Genomic DNA, 17,883 nt, shown 5'->3' with positions numbered 1-17,883 from the left:
CACTAGGACCGGGAAGGAGTGTTGGAAATGTCTCTACTGTTTCGCAGACATCCCCTCTTGTTACACAGCATGGGGCATCATACTTGTCCAGAGCGATGATCCACACACTGCATTGACCTTGACACACACTGAAGAAAGGAACCACCAATTTACCACACTTCCTTATTTCACTCACATCCAGGATTCCTTAGAACTTCTCTTTCCTTGTTGGCCTATATTTCTAAAGTACATTGTTTACTACTGTTGTGTTTAATCAGCTCCACTGATGTATTTTTACCTGTCTCCCTCCTTCCACTGCATCATTTTCCCAGAAGTACAATGATGTAGGACCTAAATAATACATACATACATACATACATACATACATACATACATATAAATCTCACATGCTTAACTACACACACACACACACACACACACACACACACACACAATCACATGCTTAACTATAACCAAACAGTACATTCCCTGATCACCTTTCTTTGTCCAACTGAAACCTTGTGTCCTTTGCTTACCACCCCATCCTCCCAGTTCATGGTAGCCCAATTGGCTCTCAGTTCCTGTAGTTAATACCCAGTTCTACAGAATTGCATCCTTTGGATAACCCCTCTTGTTCTCTGTCCTGTTGGTGAATCTCTAGGTGGTGTTGAGCTGTGTGCACATGGCTCCTGGCAGCTTTCTTACTGTGATGTTGGCAGGCATTTCCTTGAAAGGGAAGATGAGAAATGCAATGGGATTCAGGTCTCAGTATATTCAATCATACAGTTTCACTTAGCTGAAGTAATTTTATAAAAAGATATTTCCTTACAGGTTATCTGACTTCCCATTCAATACAGGAAAAAAAATGTAAATGTTTGATTTTTTCCTGTTTGTCTTCTCAGAAAAAGATGGCAAACAATATACTACTGTATTCCTTCATAGAGTATAGGTGCTTCAAAGTCTAACAAGGAGTCTGCTCATCTCTCCGTGTGAGTCTTTTATAAGAAATCCATTGACTAGAGGTCTGGGGAACTTTTAAGGTCCAGAACTACCCCAAAACTACTAAGAATAGTTTCATCTATGGTAGAACCAAAGGAATGGTAGAACTTAGTATGTGTGAAACATGTAGGTCTGAAGCTGGGAACTGAAAATTTTAAAATATTGCTTGGAAAAACCCTAGATACATAATGAGATCCTTAGTTCATGAATGAGAAGATCTTCAGATGACAGTATTCCTCACTAAGGCTCATGGGCAATATACTTACTTCCAGAAATTGAGGAAACATCACAGGAAGAACCTAAGAGTTGTAGGCTAGAGAGAAGTGTCATGAAGTGTTGTCTTCTTGATCTGACATGGCTGTTTTACATGGGAACACAGCAGTTGCTGGTCAAGACCAAAGTGAACTCACTCTTATTATTCTGCTAAATGGATATAGCATCAAACTGTCCTGTAAATTTGTCTATCTACCTGTAGAATAGTACAGATCTCAGAAGTCATGAGATCACATTTCTTTGGGCAGTGGATGGTGGTTAACACAGAAACTCACAGCTGTTCAGAGTGCAGAGAATAAACGTCAGCAGAGTCCTCAGTCACAAATGGGATATCAATATCACACTTCCTCCCAAGGCTCAAGGGCCATCATGAAAGGGTGTGCAGAAAGATTATAACGGCCAGAGGTCAGGGAGGACTCAAGAAAAGGAGTGTCTTTTTTGATTTAATGGGGCCTTCACACTCATGGACTCAGCAGCTTTGGGTGCCTGCATGAAACCAGTACAAGATCAAGTCATTCATCATTATAGCACAGAGCAGGAAGGTGTTGAGAAGATTGAGAAGAACTGTCCTCATTGGGGAGCAGAGGCCAGTAGGTAGCTTCTGGGGGAGGGAGGGTCACAGTATATCATGGAGCAAAAAGGTATTGACAAGAACCCTCCTAACTGGAGACTGTGTACAGTTCATAGTTACTGGGGTAGGAAGGGCCAGCATTTCAGCATGGAGCAGGAAGTTGTTGACAAGAACCCTCCTCATTAGTGAGCTGTGGACAGCTGGTAGCTGCTTAGGGAGGGACGGTCGGTTTTCTTTACGTGTATGGCTACTGGTAAGTGGACTATGCTCAAATGGATGTCCCCATACCCAGGATCATATGGGCAGCGTAAATTGGAGTTGAAGGGGATGAAATAAAAGGAGAGGACCTTATATAAGGGGTAGGAGGTAGAAGTGGATCTAGAAGTTAGGAGGAAGAATGGGGCTGAATAATTTTGAAATATGAAATTCTCAATTTTTTTTAAATTTCAGCATGGTATGGGGAGGGGCTCACAAATCTCCACCCCATTTCAGGAACTATTAGCATGTCATGGCTGCTGGAGGAGGACAAGTTCTTTGGGAATGTGGCTACCAGTAGGATGACACCATGGCAATGTATATATATGGGGAACATGGACTGGACTCAGTGGGTTAAATTCATAAGTAAGTAAATAAATAATGGTGTGGATGAAGTTGGGAGGGAGATGAGATGTGATCAGTCATTCTGAGATTAGTTGAGACTAATGTGATCAAGATAGATTGTATACATGTATGAAATTTAAAACAATAAATAAAATAGCATTACAAAAGAAAGCATACTCTCCTTTTTGTAGAAACAGATGTTTCCTAAGTTGGCACAAAGTCCTGGACTACCAAAGCTATCTTGAAAGAGGAGACTGAAAATTGAGGACACTTATCTTTCCATTTTGGAACTTGCTACAAAGCAAAGTAATAAAGACAGCAAAGAGCTGGGATACAGATAGACATAGTCAGCATAATATAATTTTGAGGCCAGAAATAGGTAGGTATGGTAGTACACACCTACACTCCTTCCTCTCAGGGGACTGAAGCAGAAAGACCATAAGTTTGAGACTATGCTGAGTTTTCTAGAAAGACTCTAAGTAAAAAAAAATTATGTTCTGAGGTAAACTGCGATAGTTAATCTTAATTGTCAGCTTCATTGGAGTTAGAATTGCAATAAAAATGATCTTTTGGTATGTTTATGTGTTTAAGTAGTTCTAGAAAAACTACTTAAAGAGAAAAGATCCATTTTACATGTGGCTGTCAGTGTCCTATGGACTTGAAACCTTGAGTGAATAGAAGGAGAAGCAGGTTGAGCAACAGCATTAATTTCCTGAGCCTTTTGATTGTGAATGCAGTGTAATGGTCACCTCACTCAGTTGCTACTGTACCTTCCTCATGAACTCCAAACCAAACAAATGTCCCTTCTTAGCATGGTTTCTTGTCAGATATTTGGTTATAGCAACCAGAAGAGTAACACATGCACTAGTCATCACATTCATAATCCACTGATTTATGAACATCACTTTCAGACCTCTCAGCTGGAAATAGTGTTTTGTACAAATGAGGCTAAATGCAAAACTCATACAATATATACAACTTAATCCAAAATAGATCAAAGGCACAAGCCCAAGAGACTACAGTATAAAATTCTGAGAAGAAAAGAGAGGAATAAATATTCATTACACTGGATTTCTCACAGATATGACTCTAAAAATATAAGAAGAAAAATGAAGACAGGTTGGCTTTCTCTACAATTAAGACTCATGTGTTTCAGGGGAGTCAAATGTCAATCTACAAAATGAGAGGAGAAAATCACAAACCATGTGCTTCATAAGAGACTTGGTTCTGTAAATCATAAAGAACTCTTGAGAGTTAATAATAAAAAGAGAGCCAAAATGAAACTGGGGAAAAGTTGGAAAGTAACAGTTCTGAAAAGAAGAGAGATAAATGACTAAACCACAGGCAAGGATATAGTGTAAGTACCTGTTAGGAAGCTCTAACACAAAAGGAACCAGTATCCAGTTCTCTTGTATTCAAGAGGCCACCATACTTCATATTTGGTGTCTACATCCTCCATACATTCGTTAAGTTCACATACAAACTCCTATTGTAGATCTTTTTACCTGCTGTGGGACAATGGCCTTGTACTTTGTAAAGACTTGTCACTTGTACTTTAATAAAATTCTGGTTGGCTGATTAGCTCAGGCTTCTTATTAACTAATTCTTACATCTTAAATTAGCCCATTATTCTTGTCTATGTTCGCCACATGGTTTGGTACCTTTTATCAGTGAGGCAGTCTCATCTTGCTTGTTCTGTGTTTGGCTTCCTCTGTGTCAGCTGTAGACTGACTCTTTCCTTCTCCCAGAATTCTCCTTTTTGTTGTCTTGCCTCTACTTCCTTCCTGGTTGCCCTGCCTATACTTTCTGCCTGGTTACTGACCCATCAGCATTGTACATTATTGTGTTTTGTTTTTTTGAAATTTTTGACTGCAGAGAGACATTTGGTTCTGGGGACTGTTAAGCTAAACCAACACATATGCTTTAAAGGTATCTTAATTTCAAAATATAGGTCTAAGGATATATTGGTTTGGCAAAGAGGTTCTTCTTTTGTTTCCACAGAAGATAAGAATCTGTGGATCTCTTCCAGACTAATGTGGTTTGATGGACCAAGGCCACCCATGAACACCTCCAAAAATTACTTTGCTCAACAAAAAGAAGGAAGTAGTTTGGAGAGAACTATGCACAAATTCCCTAAATGATTGTTTATAAGTGTCTGTTTACATTTAAATGTTGATATGCTGTAGAGATTTGCATTGGTATGGATCTGGCTTTATTGATACAAATTTAAGGTCAATTTTATTATATGTATATTTCTGGTCTTGATTAAGATATTGTGTTGTGCAGCTCATTTAGAAATGTAATGTATAATTAAGAAATATAGTTTAATAGATAATCATCTATAATAGTCAAGCTTGTAGTAATGTTAGTTAGGTTTTCTAGATATACAGAAATATATTTCAGTTAGACAGGTATTTTTCAAATCTTTCAGAGAGTTCAGAATATGGCATTTAAATGTTTTAATAACTTAGGACTTTTCATGATATGAGACACATCTGCTATTGGCAGCACCAATTATGTCAAGAGGATGATGGACATTGAAGAGGTTCCTTATGGAGTTGGTTAGCTAGTTGGGCAAGAAACTACTCTTGCCTGGACTGCTTGATGTCATGCTGTATGAACTGGACTTGTAGGACCCACAGAAAAAAGAAAGACTGCTGAACTTGAATAAAGGTAAGACTGTCCTTTGGGATTTCTGATTCATTAAAGAGTCTCCAAGACATTCTGCAGGACACAGAAGAAAGTGCCTGATGAACTGCCAATATAGGTGGAACTGTCTTTAAAATTTCCTGCTTCATGGAAAAGTCAGTTGGATACTATGGACCTGTGGGCTGACGATTGGATGTACCAAAGATACAGAAGAACTTTGGGTGACTTTTCAGGCAGCAAGGTGTCTCTTGTCATTTCTAGAGTTTTGAAGTTGCTTACAATACATTTTCTATACACTTTCTGTTAACTTAGGTAATATTATATCCTTCTAGGGTTTTTGATGGAGTTAAAGAATAGATAGTTACAATTATAGTTTTCCTTAGTTATGATAAAAGATAAAGTCGATATAAATATTGTAACTGTCATCTTGCTTGACACCTGTTTTTTATATGTAATTTTACTATGTAAAATTAAAATTTTTCTTTTTTATTTAAACAAAAGGGGAAAAGGTATGGGAGGTCCTTCTGCTTATTTGTTGTTGTTATTGGTTAAAGAAACTTCTTTGGCCTATAACAAGGCAGAACTTAGCTAGGTGGAGAAAACTAAACTGAATGCTGGGAAAAAGAAGGCAGAGTCAGGGAGAAGCCATGTAGCCTTACTGAAGACAGATGCCAGAAATTTATCTGGTAAGCCACAGCCTTTTCTGACATTTAAAATGTATTTAATCAGTTCATTATAAAATGTACACAATGGAAACAATCTCATACCTATGTATGAATTATATACATAAACATATAATTTATTTCATTGTATTCTTGTGTGTGCATGCATGCGTGTACGTGTGTATGTATGTGAGTGTGTGCACGTGCACATGCAGGTACCCAAATTGACTAGAAGACAGCATCAAATCCTCAGGAGCTACAGTTGCAGGAGGCTATAAGGGTTCATGAGCTGCTAACATAGGTGGTAGGCACTGAACCTGGGTCCTCTGGAAGAGTATAAGTATTCTTAACCACTGAGTCATTGCTCCAGATCATCCTGTATGCTAAATCTTAGAGCAAATATCAGATGCAGATTCATCAATGCTTTGGCTGTCACCTGGTGCCTGCAGTCTGCTCCACAGTCTCTATACCGTTGTCTGGCACTTTGGTAACAAACAAGAGTCATGCAGTAAATTCCACATTTACTACCAATACATTTCTTGCTTGAGAGTAACCAAAGTATAAAGTAAAAGTAAAACAATCAACCAGTTCAATCTACAAAAAGTAGGATTTATAAAAAGCAGAACCTTAGGTGTTGACTTGATTGTTTTGTTTTGCCCTACATCAGTAATATGACTCTTAGGAGGTGTGAGGAAAACATATGTGCACATTTTGAAATTACTTTGTATTCTCACTGTACATGGCTTATTGGCTTTTAGTACACTACAAACAGGGTCAAGGTTATATAAATTAAATTATGTCTAAAGGGTAAAGTTGCTTATATAGTTTATGTTTCAATTAAAGTACAACTGTGAGGAAATCAAATATTTTACTATAAGGAAAATCTAATCCTTGGAAGGTGGTGATTGGTCCACAATAATTTTATCTTGTCCTTCTTACTTCAATGAGTATTTCTCAACAGAAGAACAATGAGGAATATCTAGAATTGCAAGGCTCCTTTGTTTTCAAAATGGATCTCTGTTTACACAGACTGCTGGGCCATATTATCAAAGAATAATAATACAGCAATAATTCTTTAGCCTGACTTGGACAGTGTCCACACTCAGAAGGGATAAGCTTCCTTTCCCAAGAAGAATCACTGACTCTAAGATTCAGTTATGAAATAGATCAAACATTTAGAACTCTTTCGTGTTTGTGTCAAATGGGAGTGGGAAGAAGCCCACTGGCAATATGGGTAGTTTTAGACAGGCACTTTCTAACGTGAAACTGCGCAAAGGAATGCTGATATTCAGATTACCAACAATATGTCTAGTTGCTCTTTTCCCCTCCTGTTTATAAAGCATTCTATTTTTAAATCTTAGATCTTTAGTCTGCATACCATGTGTGCCTGGTACCTACAGAGGCTGGAACAGGTCCTGGAACATGTGGAACTACACTTGCCGGCAGTTGAAAGGTGCACTTGTGTGTGGCAGGAACCAAACCTGGGTCCTCTGAAAGAGCAGCCAGTGTTTCTAATACCTAACATTGGAGACATCTCTCCAGCTTCTTCTGTAGTTTCCAGTGGGATGTTATTTGGGGGATCCCATATAGTTTGGACTAGTCACTATGATTTAAGAAATGTCAGTCCAGTTAGGGAGTTCTCTGTACTGTCACTTCTGTCCTCCTGATACTTTCCCCTCTTGTTAGTCACTGTTTCACTTTGGAAACAGTGGGATGGAAGGAGAGGTGGCAGCTGACTACAAATCTTCACTAAGAGAAAACCCAAGTTTAGGAGAAACCTGGGCTGTGTCCGGCTGTTACTACAGATCATTGTAAGTTTGTGTGTTCACAGGAATTTCACTCATAAAATTCTCATAATTAACAGCACATGCTGGTTCTATTCAGGATGATGACGTATGAGTTCTAACTTCAGTCTGGACTCTCTTACCCTCTTCCTCTTCACATGTCCATCCCATGGTCCAAAAGCATCCCAGAGCTTCCTGAAATTTCATGTGAGTCTCTCCAGACTGCTCTATAGCTAGGCTACTAAAGACCCTCAGCCCTTCTTTTCTTTGTTTCTGGGATGAACATGTTTGAGTTGTCCCTGCAGTCAGAGGTCCCCCGGAGGCCTGACCTCCAATTACCCACAAGTTAATTCATCAACACACATTTACTCTTCACCCTCAAGCTTTTCTGTTCTCTGTTTCTCCATCATGCTTCATTCACTACTTCCGAAATAATTATTTGCATCTAAATGTCCCAGAATGTGTTTTAAACTACTGTTGTTTGGGGGAAAGTAATTAAAACTGAGACAGCAACCAAAAAACTATCAGAAAGTAGGCTCACAGTTCCGCAAGGCATGGTTTCCTAGATGAAATGTCAACCTGAATGAGAGGCGTTACTGGAGAGACAAACCATATTCTAAAGCTGACTCTTGGTGATGGTTAAATGAATACAAGACAAAAATTTACTTAACCACCACATATTTTAAAATGGATGAATTTTATAATACCCAAATACATCTTAGTAATGTTGTCAAAAATTATTTTCTTTTATAAGGACAATCCTAAGATTAAGAGAGGTAAAATGCTACATAGGAAATGAGTGTTGGAGAAAAAGCAATACTTAGGCCAAAAGGAGAAGTCACATTCCCCCATGGACTAGAAATCTTGCTTTAGCTCATTAAAACTGACGGATATCAGTTAAATAATACGCCTGCTCAGAATGTAACTTATACTGAAAACAAAAGTTGCTACGTGCTGTCAAGGTTGTGGAAAGCACTGTAACATCAAAGAGGCCCTGTCTGGTGTCAGATTCAAGTCCATTCAGGTAACGTGTTCTCTAAAAGCCTGTTCTGGGGCAGGCTGGCTCATTGATCTATGACAGAAAAGGGGGAAAACAGTAATCAAATAAAGAGATTAAAAATGCTCCCTTCAGAACATCTAGAAGACAAGCCATTTCTTTTGTAAGAGAGGTTGCTATTACAAAAACACCTATGGGGGAATAGGAAGCCAGATGCTCACCCATGGAGAGATCTCTCCGCTCTGCACAGGTCCCTGAGCGGGGAGAGTGGAGAATGCCCTCGGGCTCGTTGGTGTATTTCTGCTGGATTTTGTGAGCATGGGCACCAATGCCATGTTGCTTCCTTTTCCACTTGTCTCTGCTGAGTGCTGTAAGGGACTGATGGGACTGCACTTTTCTGTCTGCTTGTCACTTCTGTTTGGACAATGGGTTAAAGAGCATGTATTCCTGTCTCCCTACTTATACGAGGGGAAATGGAGCTTGCTGGTGAGTTATGTCCAGGGGCACAGGGGGCTGTTATGTCACAGTGCTTCTGCTTTAGGTAGAATTCTGATATCCTTCTTTGTAATATGATTAATAAAAACCCAGAGACAGAAATTGGGCTTCAACCAAAAGGTCAGAAAAGCAAAACAACCAGTCACTAGCTTCTACCTCTACCTCAGTCTGAAATGGCAATCCTGTCTCCAAGAATCTCAGAATGAGACTGTGTCTGAGAGCTGTCTCCTCCCATCTTATATTCCTGTCTAGAGCTGGGATTAAAGGTGTGCACCACTACCACCAGGTTTCTATGGAAATTAGTGTGGTTACTGGGATTAAAGGTGTGTGTCACCACTGCCTCGTCTATAAGGCTGAGCAGGGTAGCTGTTTTACTCTCTGATCTTCAGGAAAGCTTTATTTATTAAAATACAAATGAAATATCGTTATACTTCTCTCCATACCTCACTGTTGAGCTTGTTTATCTGCTGCTTGGTTTCTTCAGCCTTGATGAACAGAACAGCGGCTCCGATCTCTGCATCTGAAAAGCAGCATGCACAAAGTAGCCTTTAGGAACACAGTGTGTATTCAGGCTTTGGGATGGCTTCAGTGTGGAAGGAAGGCTGTCACCTCAAACAGCCCTGCTGCCTGAGCTCATGGGTTTTTTCTTCCCAGGACTAGACAAATCTCTTTTCCTTCTTTGAGGGGCAGACTCACAGCACAGTGGTTGGGACTGCACTGGCTGCGTGTGTCCCCACACACCACCATCAGCATGTTCTAACACTATATCTCTGGGTCTTTTCATTCTCATCGTCACTCCCTATGCCGCCCACACTGACCATTGGAAAAGGAATTTGCTTTGCCCCTGAGAACATTTCATTCCAGTCCTGTTTCAGGGACTAATCTCTCTTGCATGCTTCATATTTTTCCCACTCCGCTGCTCTCATTTCTGAGTTCTCTTCTCTACCTCTCCCTACTCTGTCCAGGATGAGAAGCACAAATCAGTCATGTCTTTGGCAAGGAAAAGATTTGATGATGTGACAGAATTAGCCTGCCACTGATCAGTTGTGAATAGAATACTTGTTTGCAAAGAAGAAAAATCACTCAGAACAGATCAAAGTAGATAGGAGAGCTGATTTTATAGAGATGTTTGCAGACAGTCAACAGACCATTCCCATCATATACAATAGGCCAATGCTACTTTATGGGAGACATCAGTGAATAAAGAACCCAGCAAAGGGAAAAGAAATTTAAAGACAATTAGGCAGTGGGTTTGGATTTCATGATAAAGGCTGATATGAAAAGTTCTAGGTTTTAAGCACTGAAGTTGAGATATACAAATACATTTATACTTTTAAAATGTTCTCTCTGCATTAAAAAGCAGTATGAAGACAGGAGAAATTTGGTGGCAATTCAGACATGGTATAAGAAGAAGAAAGACACGGTATAATAGAAGAAGGACAGGTCTAGGCAGAACTGAGAATCATTTAAAAAGTAGAATAAAAGAAAAATTTTTGCTCAAATATTTGAGCATGGGGCTTAATGATGGGACAAGGAAAAGGAAGAAGTTAAGAGGTGGGTGGAAAAGCCAAGGCTCTGTACATGGCCCCCAGGGGGTCACAAGGAAAACACTGCTGCTAAGATTCACAACTGGTTTTTGTGGCAAACACAAAAGTTTGATGTAATTATTATTTCCTTGACTGTTGCTCCAAAGTAAAGCCAACATGCAAAATTTAGTTGAGTTAATAACCTTAGACTCTATTCTTTCTCCAGTTGCATCAAGTCTTAGGTGGACCCTCTGTTTTCCCAGGAGGCAGTGAGTGCTAGAAAGGATTAATTTCCAATAAAATTCTAAATTTACTAAAGAGTGGAGCTTCCTCCCTCTTGTCTTCCTCAGGTTTGGGCTTATGCAGGGAGTGGCTAGCTAGCAAAAGAATGGAATACAAAGATCTTAACATTTGGTCAGAAGCAGGGAATGACTGGGCCAAGGTCTTACATACCAATTTTCTTCATTGTTTTTTATCTACAAGTATTTGACAGCCTTTCAGTGTCCTGTCTTTATTAAATGAAGCTGTTTTCCTTAGAGTTTATTTCTTATTTCTGGACCTGATTATATTGACAGATCCATTTTGTGGATGAGATTGACAGAAGTGGAAAGAGGTCAAATTGGGCTCGAGTTGGAGGTGTCTTCACACTAATTCACCATCCTTCCAGGTTGGTGTCTCAGAGTCAACTGTCTTACTTCATTTCAAGGTTGTTTATTCTGCTAGTCTGAAGAAAAAAACCTCTCATGAAATAAATGATTAAGGACTACCAATATTTCCGGAGCACACAAACAAACATGATATTTCTGCTAGGTAGTGTTTTTGTGAATTCATCTGGATGTATAATAGAAAAATAGGGCACCCCCTGATGATTACTCTGTCAAGGATGGTAAATGGTGAGCATGGGCCTGATTAGAGAGCAATGACAAACAATTACTTTGGTACCTGGAAGTGGCTCCGACTCAAGTCAAATCACTAAGTGTCTTATATAACCCATAGGATTAAAAGGCTACAGTGTCAAACACCACACATTAGAGAAAACATCATTCTCAAAGATGATTAACAGGTGCTTACCTCCAAGGGTAGGGGAAATTCTGGGCTCCGATCTGATTTGTTCAGAGCCAAAGTCAAAAGTCTGAGTCTCCTTACTGCTATTGCCATCTTCAGTTCCATCAACAATCCTGCGTCAAGTACAGGAAATTAGTTGACTGTGCACTTAGCTTTATGAATTCCAAAATTTATAGAATACCTCTAGGACACTTGTATTCAATTTCTAAATTCCGGGTGCCATAAGGTGCCAGCCCCACAGTAACTGCTTTCTGGGATAACGCTTGGGGGCATGACTGCTAGCTATGTGTTTGTAACATGCTCTGCAGAGCTTGAAAACAAGTTTTAAAAAGAAGGTTGTGTCATTTAAGGATTTCTGTATTTTTCTTAATTAGAATTACAGTGTATGGGACACATGGCACAGCATGAAGTGTAAGCAAAGTTAACTGCACTTAGGGCTTATTCACTTTAAAATATGAAACTCGAAACTTTAAAGCTGTAGATGTGGTTCACATTTTAGCTTACATTTTATTTTTGTTGGACATTGATGATATAGAAATTAGACTTATTTATTTTCAGGCTTAAAAACCAGGCAAAGAACACACATACGCGTTTTATAATATTTTATTTGTGTTCTGACAAATAAAACTTGCCTAAAAGATTAGAGAAGCAGAGCAGCCATCCACCAGAAACTTCTTACCTTTACTAAACTTCAGACTGAATGGGGAGAAGTCCTGTCTCTACAAATTCTCAGACTGAATGGGGAGGGAGTCCTGTTTTTACAATTTCTCAGACTGAATGCGGAGGGGTCCTGCCTCTACAAATTCTCAGACTGAACGGGAGAATTTTGTTTCTACGCACCTTATATTTCTGTCTCTACCTCCCCAGAGTTGGGATTAAAGGTGGGAGTTTCCCATGTGCTAGGATCAAAGGTTGAACTCCCAAGTGCTGGGATCAAAGGTGTGGGCCACCATCATTGGGATCTGTTTCTCTTCTAGACTAGTTCAATCTCTTGTAGCCCAGGGTGGCCTTGAACTTGTGATCTTCCTGCCTTCTCCTCTCAAGCACTGGGATTAAATGCCATCACTGCTTGGTCTCTATGGTTAACTATTGGCTAGCTCCACCATCCGATCTTCAGACACGCTTTATTTGTCAGAACACAAAATATCACACACACAGCACACATACATTTTACCTCCATCTAGAAGAAAACATTTTAACTCAATGACTGAAACATCGCAGAAAATAAGTTCAATGATAACTTTAGACAAAGACCTAAAACTATTTATTTGAGTATTAAAAATTTTTATTTTCTCAACGTTTTTGTGGTTGTTATTATTATGTTGTTATTCTGGAAACTGAATAACATGTATACAAGGCAAATGTGTTCAACCTAGCTTTGGCCCCAGCCCAAATGTTTAAATCACTGAGAGGCGTTGAGTCTTTTTCCTTGGTAAATGGGGTCTAATTTGCTTACTGCTGAATGGAAGTATTCTGTGGAAATATATACGAAATGATACAAAATTAAAAAAATGACTGTCCCCAATCATTTACTACAAATGCTCAGGAAATGCTCACCATGTAAAAGAACACACATTCATGGGAGAAGTGTATGATCCTACTGTCCCTTCTCTTCCAGCTCCAAGACTTTTCTAATTAAAAGTTATCATGCTCCATTGCCATTCAGCCTAATGTGCTGTACACAGATGCTACAATGTGTTTTTTTGCAAGTGACTAAAGAACGAGTATATTAAAGTCAATATTTGGTTTACAAATAGAGAAAAATTTGAATACAGCTTCCAGTCCTTACTATTGCTGAGGCCTTTGACAGAATATTTAAGTCTTGAGTTTTATTTTCACAACACTATAGGAAGAAATAACACAAATGACTTCTTTTGACTCCAGGAAGAGTAAATACAAAAATGGATGGAAAATCACCTCAAAAGGTGCATGGAAACTAGAAAGTACTGGGGATATTTTCCTCATGTGGGTGCTCAGGTGTTGGAGATTCTGATGGTTTTTAGTGCCTTTCTGGCACCACAACATGGGTTTTCTACCATCTCAATTCCCTTTAATCAGTTCTAAAGTGACTTTAGTTTCAGTGCGAATAAAAGCGGTTTTATTATATAGAAGAGGAGTAAAACTAGTTTTAGTTATCCATGGATAACAAGCAGAATATTGTGGCAAGGACAACAGACCATAATCATTTATCATTTCAACCTGTATTCCATTTTTATTGTGAATTCAATTATAAGTTGCATCATGAGAAGTTGAGATAAATTAGTACAAAGAAGTGATAAATATTTCCTGGAACCCCTTTAAATGATTACAAGTACAATTTTCATAGCACAAGGATACATGTGTGAGTACATATAGATGAAAACAGTCCCCATGGTTCAGGAAAACTGAAGAATTGAGGTGGTGACCTTACTTACGGGACAGAAAGGCTCAAAAGCTGTATAATTTATAAGGCATGTGCTAGTCTGTTTCTGAGCACGTGCAGAAGTGTGGACACTCACCTGGGAAACTGTTGTACCAGTGCATTCTTACCTTGGACTGAGATCTGGGGTTCCCGCAGTATTCAGGCTGCAAAGCTGTACTTTTAGGTGCTTCTCTTTCCTTCTGCCATGGTTAGATGGGTCAGTCTCCTGCTTGGTTTTAGGGGAGGTGGCAGTGGAGACTCTGATTGGTGAGTGAAATGGTACTGTCCCTGAGGCTAGTTGCTTTAGGCTTAAACCTAGACAACTCTTATTATTTCCAATCTTTTTATTGCATGAAACAGAGGATCCCCTTGTATAGATGGGAGAGAGGGATGTGGTCTCCTCTTCCTCCACCTCTTCCTCCTCTTCCTCATCTTCCACAATGGATGGAAGTCTCTTGTTGATGCTTCCATTCCCCTTGGGTTCTGCCTAGATCAGTGGATAATACAGATTAGTACATATCACCAAGAGGCATATCATTCATGCCAAAGGTCCTACTGAAAAAGATCAAAATCCTTAGAGATTAGTAAACCTTTGTATGTTTTGCTCTTAATTTCCAAGTTTTAAAAGGTTCTTTAGTTTTTACACCCAGGCTTGCCTTCTCTAAAGAAAGATATTAAGAGTCACAAAGGAAAAAAGCTAAGTAACATATAAAAGCAGACTTATAAGAATTACACCTGACTTCTCAGTGGAAAAAAATGCAAGCCGGAAAGTCCTGTTCAGACATTATGTGGACACTAAGAAACCATGGATGCCAGCCCAGGCTACTGTACCCAGCAAAACGTTCAATCACCATAGATGAACAAAGCAAGATATTCCATGACAAAACCAGATTTAATCAATACTTAATTACAAACCCAGTCCTATATAAAATACTAGAAGGAAAACTCCAACCCAAGAAAGCTACATCCACAAAACTGCAGACAATAGATGATCTCACAGTAGCAAATCCCAAAGAAAGTAAAAACATACACAATAACATCATTGACAATGAAAACTACAATAACAAGAACTAGCAATCACTGGTCATTAATATGCCTTAATATAAATAGACTTAATAGATCTAACACACAAGCTGGTGTAGTGATCCTAATAACTAACAAAATAGACTTCAAACTAAAATTAACAAAAGAGATAAAGAACATCATTTCATATTAATCACAGAAAAAAAATCTATGAGGAAGAAATCTTGATACTGAATGTCTATGCCTCAAATACAAGGAAACCATCATATGTAAAAGAAAGACTACTAAGTCTTAAATCACACATTAAACCCTACACACTAATAGTGGGAGACTTCAACACCTCATTCTCACCACTGGACAGGTCTGTCAGATAGAAAATTAACAGAGAAATAAGGGGACTCACAGATGTTATGACTCAAATGGGCTTAGATATCTATAGAATATTCCATCCAAACATAAAAGAATATGCATTCTTCTCAGCACCTCATGGAACTGTCTTAAAAATTGGTCACATACTCAATAACAAAGTAAACCTCAACAGATACAAAAAATTGGAATACACCATGTATCTTATTGGATCACCATGGCTTAAAATTAGAATTCAACAGTAATGCTAATTCCATAGAGCCCACAAACACAAAGAAATTAAACAATGCTCACCTGAATCATCAATGGGTCAAGGAAGAAATAAAGAAAAAAATTAAAGACTTCCTAAAATTTAATGAAAATGAGAACACAACATAATCAAATTTATGGGACACAATGAAAGCAATATTAAGAGGAAGAAAGTTCATAGCACTAAATGCCTACATAAAGAAACTGAAAAAAAATCCCACACAAGTGAGATATCAGAACTCCTGAAAACTCTAGAACAAAAAGAAGCAAACTCACCCAGGAGGACTAGATGATGGGAAATAATCAAATTGAGAGATGAAATCAATAAAATCGAAACCAAGAAAATTATTCAAAGAATCAATGAGACAAAGATTCGGTTCTTAGAGAAAGTCAACAAAATAGACAAATCCTTATCCAGACTAAAGAAAAGACAGAGAGAGAATATCCAAATTAAAAAAAATCAGAAATGAAAAGGGGAATATTACAACAGACATGAAGAAAATACAGATAATTGGAAACCTGTATTCCACAAAATTGGAAAACTTAAGCGAAATACCAAAATTAAATCAAGACCAGATAAGCAAATTCAATAGACCTATAGCTACTAAAGAAATAGAAACATCAACCAGAAAAACGAAACATTCATCAAAAGACTCCCATCCAAAAATAAGCCCAGGGCCAGAAGGTTTCAAGTCAGAGATTTTCAAAGAAGTAATATTAATACTCCTCAATTTTTTTTCACACAATAGAAACAGAAGGAACATTGCCAAACTTTTTTTATGAAGCTACAGTTACCCTGATACCAAAATCACACAAAGACATTAGTAAGAAAGAAAATTATAGACCAATTTCACTTATAAACGTTGATGCAAAAATACCCAATAAAATACTGGCAAACCAAATCCATGAACACATCAGAAAAATCATCCACCATGATCAAGTTGGCTTTATCTCAGAGATGCATGCAAGATTCAACATACAAAACTCTGTCTATGTAATCCACCATATAAACAAATTTTAAAAAAATCCACATGATCATCTCATTAGATACTGAAAAATCCTTCAGCAAAATATAACATCCCTTCATAATAAAGATCTTGGAGAGAGCAGGGATACAAGGAACATAGGTAAACATAATAAAGGCAATATACAGCAAGCCAACAGCCAACATCAAACTAAATGGAGAGAAACTCAAAGAGATCCCAGTGAAATCAGGAACAAGACAAGTCTGCCTGCTCTCTCCATGTTTACTCAATATAGTACTTGAGGTCCTAGCTAGAGTAATAAAACAGCAAAAGGAGATAAAGGGGATATAAATCAGACAAGAAGAAGTCAAACTCTTACTATTTGCTGATGATATGATAGTTTACATAAGTGACGCGGAAATTCTACCATAGATTTCTACAACTCAGAAACACCTTCAGTAACAGCAGGATACAAGATCAACTCAAGAAATCAGTTGCCATCCTTTACACAAATAATAAACGGGCTGAGAAAAAAATCAGAGAAACATCACCCTTTACAATAGCCACAAATATTGTAAAATATCTTGGAGTAATTCTAGCCAAACAAGTGGAAGACTTATATGACAAGAACTTTAAATTTCTGAGGAAAGAAATTGAAGAAGACATCAGAAAATGGAAAGATTCCCATACTCTTGGGTAAATAGAATTAACATAGTAAAAATGTCAATGCTACCAAAATAAATCTATAGATTCAATGCAATGCCCATCAAAATCCCAGCAAAATTCTTCACAGACCTCAAAAGAACAATACTCAACTTCATATGGAAAAACAACCCAGGATAGTCAAAACAATTTTGTACAATAAAAGAACTTCTGGAAGCATCACAATCCCTGACTTCAAACTCTATTACAGGGGTACAGTACTGAAAACAGCCTGGTACTGGCATAAAAACAGACAAGACCACCAATGGAACCGAATCAAAGACCCAGATATCAATCCACATACTTACGAACAACTGATTTTTGACAAGGAAACAAAAAATATAAAATGATAAAAAAAAAGCGTACTCAACAGTGGTGATGGCATAACTATATATCAACATCTAGAAGAATGAAAATAGATCCATATATATATATATATATATATATATATATATATATATATCGCCATGCAAAAACTAAAGTCCAAATAGATCAAAGACTTCAACATAATACCAACCACACTGAACCTCATGGAAGAGAAAGTGGGAAGTACACTTGAATGCACAGGAGACCACTT

At 38.1% G+C, this 17,883-nt stretch overlaps 1 protein-coding gene across 1 annotated transcript in view; it reads right to left on the bottom strand.

The window, feature by feature from the left end:
• The window catches only part of Kcnh8 (potassium voltage-gated channel subfamily H member 8), a 431,344-nt gene that overhangs the window by 5,872 nt on the left and 407,589 nt on the right, over positions 1-17,883 (bottom strand). Inside the window, exons 13-15 of the mRNA XM_041656042.1 lie at positions 14,130-14,488; positions 11,607-11,713; positions 9,453-9,529 (exon numbers count right to left, since the gene is read on the bottom strand). Of these exons, the coding sequence (XP_041511976.1) occupies positions 9,453-9,529; positions 11,607-11,713; positions 14,130-14,488 (543 nt within the window). The remainder of the gene's footprint in view (positions 1-9,452; positions 9,530-11,606; positions 11,714-14,129; positions 14,489-17,883) is intronic.

This window comes from Microtus oregoni, unplaced genomic scaffold (assembly GCF_018167655.1).
Source record: "Microtus oregoni isolate MIOR12 unplaced genomic scaffold, Mior012 000007F_ref0000211, whole genome shotgun sequence".
NCBI lineage: Eukaryota > Metazoa > Chordata > Mammalia > Rodentia > Cricetidae > Microtus > Microtus oregoni.
The sequence above is the reverse complement of the archived record's forward strand: the minus strand, read 5'-3'. Positions and strand labels throughout refer to the sequence as shown.